This window comes from Prosopis cineraria, unplaced genomic scaffold, assembly GCF_029017545.1.
Source record: "Prosopis cineraria cultivar Desert tree isolate PC_DT_omini unplaced genomic scaffold, ASM2901754v1 PC2, whole genome shotgun sequence".
NCBI lineage: Eukaryota > Viridiplantae > Streptophyta > Magnoliopsida > Fabales > Fabaceae > Prosopis > Prosopis cineraria.
Window position 1 is genome coordinate 17,878,408 of NW_026555333.1, and position 4,600 is coordinate 17,883,007.

At 38.5% G+C, this 4,600-nt stretch overlaps 1 protein-coding gene across 2 annotated transcripts; it reads right to left on the reverse strand.

Moving 5' to 3' along the window:
* Positions 1 to 427: 427 nt before the first annotated feature.
* On the reverse strand, positions 428 to 3,803 carry LOC129301863 (uncharacterized protein At1g65710). Of its 2 annotated transcripts, XR_008591102.1 has the most exons (3): positions 2,272 to 3,803; positions 976 to 2,145; positions 428 to 627 (listed from the first exon to the last, which is right to left on the reverse strand). XR_008591102.1 is itself a non-coding variant. In XM_054940475.1 (2 exons), exons 1-2 carry the CDS (start codon positions 3,547 to 3,549, stop codon positions 1,186 to 1,188), a joined length of 2,238 nt encoding a protein of 745 aa, XP_054796450.1. In that variant the 5' UTR covers positions 3,550 to 3,803; the 3' UTR covers positions 428 to 1,185. The 2 variants fall into 2 exon arrangements, 1 of the variants encoding a protein (XP_054796450.1); XM_054940475.1 differs by having other exon boundaries at positions 428 to 2,145.
* Positions 3,804 to 4,600: the final 797 nt, after the last annotated feature.

The window sequence follows — 4,600 nt, forward strand, 5'->3', positions numbered from 1 at the left end:
AACTCATAGTATTTCTTGTGATTTCAATTTGCTATAGACACCTCTTTTTTAGGTTTGTTTATGTTTCCTAGAGGGGGGGTCCTTTTGTGTTTTCTTTTTATTTATTGTCACTTCCTAATTTGTACCTGCTTACATTCTTGTGAATAAAGTTTCCTAGTTACATTAAAAATACACATATATAGTTCCAATCAGTATATATAATTATAAAAATAAGAAGTTCCAACCATTATATATAATTATAAATATAAAACTCTAGTCCATTGTTAGTTTACTGTTTATCTTTTATTTTAGTTTCAAAAAAATTAATTTTGATGGAACTATCTAGTCTAGTCTAGTATATAATAAAATCTACAAGAACCCATAGATTAATTGTTTACTTCGTAGAAAGTTATCAAATTATAAAATTAAAATAATTGCATCAAATTCATTTAAAACCCAACACAAACCAATGCCACCTCTGAGTAGATTAATTGTTTACTTCGTAGAAAGTTATCAAATTATAAAATTACAATAATTGCATCAAATTCATTTAAAACCCAACACAAACCAATGCCACCTCTGAGTATTCTTCTATGCTTCTGTTGCATTAATAATCAGACAGAAGCAACATAGCGCTATAGGATGTCACTGTAGCAAAAAGCGACATCTTTTAGAAAATAGATTGCAAACGAAAATGCCTAAAACCTATGCAGGATTACAACCTTCCTAAATCCAGTGAATGGGGATATTACAAAGCTTCCTACTTTTCTGAGTGATTAAGGAAAAACTCCTTGTGAACTCCCTGGGATATTTACAAGTCAATTGACTTGTAATATTACACGTTCAATGATCATTGACTGTGAGGTGAATTTCAAGATACAAGCTACCACACGAATGTGAGGTTTGTTCAATGACCATTGAACAGTATGTACTTGTTTACTTCTACGAGTATAAGAAGAATTTTCAAGATGCAAGCTTCTGCATAGTGACACTTACAGTGTATATGTGCTAGTTCGGTTCTCCAGAGTTGGACAAATCTTCAATCATGTTTCAACATGAGACAGAGAGAGCCTATGATATTGAAAAATGATGGCCTTAATTAAACTAGAAATGGTTGCAAGTTTGCAACCTCAAACGATAGAAATAATCAGTACTTGAAAAGAAAAAAACTAGACAACGTCAAGAGACATTCATACATAACATCATCTATATGGTTGCAGCCGCTGTAACAGATAAGGTATGCAGACTCTTAGCTGCACCAAGCCTGCCTCTCCCTATTCCACCGCTGTGCTGATGATCACATTCTCTCCCCTTGCTATTGGACTTCTTCCTCGCTTCCTCCATGTCACGTCCTGCTTCAGATGCCCAGCCTGATGAACTTTTCTGGACTTCTTCCTCTCTGGAGTTCAATCTTGAAGTCCAGCTATCAGTAGAATCAGCAGAGTTGGGTTCCCATGAAGAAGAAGAGAATCCCCAGTTTTGTTGACCACTCACAGTGAAGCTGTTGCTTCCTGAAGACTCTTGATCCTCCATGTCTGCCCCACCACCACCACGAACTGAACCACCTCTCTTCACTGTGACATACTTATGAAAGCTTGGCTCCATCACATCATCATGCACAACAACCTCAGATTCCACAAATGGATCTTTGGTGTCTTTGACCCTTTTCTTCCCATAATGATTTGCACCCAATGAGACATTGTAGTCATTCCTAGTTGATTGACATGTGGGTGGACTTTTCCGGTCATCAGAGAAGGGACCGAGGAGATTTGAGCTAGTAGTGGAGTTCAGATCAGCAACAGCTTCAACTATAGAGCAAGCTTTGGTTACACAAGCAGGGAGAGAGACAGGTGGTGTGGCAGTGTTATTTTGATGGAAGTTTTGGATGTCTTCAAGTAGAAGCGAAGTGTATGACTGCTCAGGATTCAACATTGTTTCAGGGTTGATATCTAGGTCCCGCGATCGCCTAGAGGACCTGCTTCTTGTCAATGTCTGGGATTGTTTAAGGTTGTCAATCCCTGAAGGCACAACTGTTTTCACAACGATATTTTCAGTCATTGGACCTAGCCCTATCACCTCTTCCTCTTGTTGCTCCTTTGGCTTGCAATTTCCCCCCACACCCCTGGTTCTGCTTTTGGGGTTGTCGTTCACATCAACATTCATTTTCTATATCAAAGAAAATCATCAAACTTCAGAACAATCACACCCATTTGGGGACACGAGAAAACAGAAAAGCAAAAAGAAATTTCAGTACTTTCTTGCTAAGAAATGTTAGATCAGTGAAGTGATTACCTTATTGTTATTGTTGGCTGATTGTGGATAAGCAAGGAAGTTGGGATCAATTTCACTCAATGGGTTTCTTCTATAAGGCGATTGATCTGCTTTCCTTGAAGAGTTACGGCTAAGTGAGGGTTGTTGCTGAGCATTACTCTCTCCCAATGTTTTAGAATTCGCTGCAGTACCATTTCCATTTGCCCTTGCAGGAGATTGAGAACGTGGTGAGGCTGCAGTTCGTGAACCCACCATGCCACTATCACCAACATTCCTCTTCACTGAGATCCTCTTGACTCCAGATTCTCCTCCACCACCATTGTTACTCTTATCCATAACCAAGGATGAAACAGTTGGGGGAACAGATACCATCTTCCCAGGTCTAGCAGTGGAATTGCTGTTATTGTTGCTAGCAATGGCAGAAGCTGCGTTTGTGCTTGTGGGGTTGCTGGTCTCTGAAGATCTTCTGCCAGGAGATCTGCTAACCCTCCTCTCTCTGCTACTGGATCGCTGGTTCTGCTGCTGATCTCTTTCCCTGCTAGGGGTTCTTCTCCTTCCCTGAGAAGAAGAGGGCTTTCTGGGAGATTGGCGGTCTCGTGGGCGGTGTTGGCGGCGTTTCTCTCCACCATCCTCACACAGATCACTATTGTCTGTGCCATTGGCCCTCCTTTGGTCATCCTCAGCAGAAATGGTGTCATTGTCACAGTGATCAAAATCATAGCTTCTCTTTGAACCAGAGTACCTTCTCCTACGTTCACCGGCACCAGCAGAAGAAGAAGCAGCTTTACCAGAAGAGCTTCTGCTGAGTCTCCCACACTGTATGAGAATTGCATCCACCTCTTCCTTGGTGCAGCTTGAAGTCCTCACACCCACTCCCATGGTTGCTGCTGATGCTGGTGGCAAAGTCTTGTTAGCACCCACAAACTCAACTGCTTCATTGTTAGTTTCATTTTCAGCATCTCCATCAACTGAGGTATTTTGGTGAACAGTTGGTGGGCATTTGGAATTTCTCTCCCTGTCATCATGGCTTTTCCTGTGCTTGATGATGAAAACCTCCTTTTTCACTTGGCCTCCTGAATCTTCACGCACTGGTTCTTGCTTCTCTTGGAGCACTGTCGTCTTCTTATCCTTCTCCAGATTCAGTTGTGGCTCAGATTCCACTTTGGGTTTGGATACAGAAATGACATTGGCAGAATTGTTCTTCAGCTCAGGAGGCGCTGAAGAAGAAAGAGACTTGGTTTCAGCAATAGGGGAAGAGAAGGAGGAGGACCCTTTCTTCTTACTCAAACATGTACCCATGGAAGTTCTTCTTCTGGCCTGACCTTAGCAATGGAGCTAGAGATTGAAAGAAGGAAACGACAGAGACTGAAGAAATAGAAGAAAGGAAAGTCAGAGAAAAGCGGATTTGAATTGGAATTAAGATAAAGGGAAAAGGAAAAGGTGTACAATGCCCAAGAAAACTATAATTCATTCATTTCATTCAATTGAAGAGAAAGTTTGCAACTTTGTGATTTAATGAGGGGGGGGGGAGAGAGAGAGAGAGAAGAAATTCAAATTTTGGTAAGGGGCGGGCTTCCTGTCTCTCTCTACAGGACACAGATCCAAAAGAGGATTAATTTTGCTGTCTGACCCAGCAAAGCTAACCCCACTTAACTTGAACGTCACATTCATGCCATCCAAAACCATTCTTTTCAAAATTTGATCTTTTTTTTAAAACGTTGGCTAAACTGCAGACTTAAATTATTTTATTACTATTTTATCTTTAAAAACAATTAAATGCTACTCCTTTTCGTAAATACATAACACTCCTAACTACCTCCTCAAAAATAAAGAGAACTTAGTTAAATTATTAAAATAATCTAATAACAAAATAACTTTTTTTAAAAATATAGTTTTCTAAATTTTTTCTATTTAAAAACATGGGTTTTAAAAAGTAAATCTTAGGAAATTATAAATAAAGGTAATGTTATGCCTGTTCATACTAAATTTCTGATGCATATACATTTAGTCTGGAACTAGAATGTAACTAATTAATATTACAGCCATAATTTGGGCGAAGTAGAGTGGACTTAATTTAAATCATGCTCAACTTGGGTTGGGTTTATTGATTGGACTTAAAATACTTGAATATATATATATATATATATATAAATCCATAGATTTTTTTTATTTTTTTGAGCCAATTTAAATTTTTACCTTAAGAATTAAGATTTTTTAAGTAATATAAACACACCTTTTATCCACCTTTACTAATATGAGACCATGTATTCAAAGTAAAAATAAAAACATATGAAATAACCTCTTATGCTTATTTTCCCTTAATATTTTAAAAATATTCAAAACAAATAGT

What these genes read in the sequence shown, in the direction of transcription:
- LOC129301863 (XM_054940475.1), bottom strand. Translation starts at nt 3,549, where the DNA reads ATGGGTACATGTTTGAGTAAGAAGAAAGGGTCCTCCTCCTTCTCTTCC. An exon ending in CAGCCAACAATAACAATAAG is followed by an intron (nt 2,146 to 2,271) that starts GTAATCACTTCA and finishes TCTTTGATATAG; the next exon opens with AAAATGAATGTTGATGTGAA.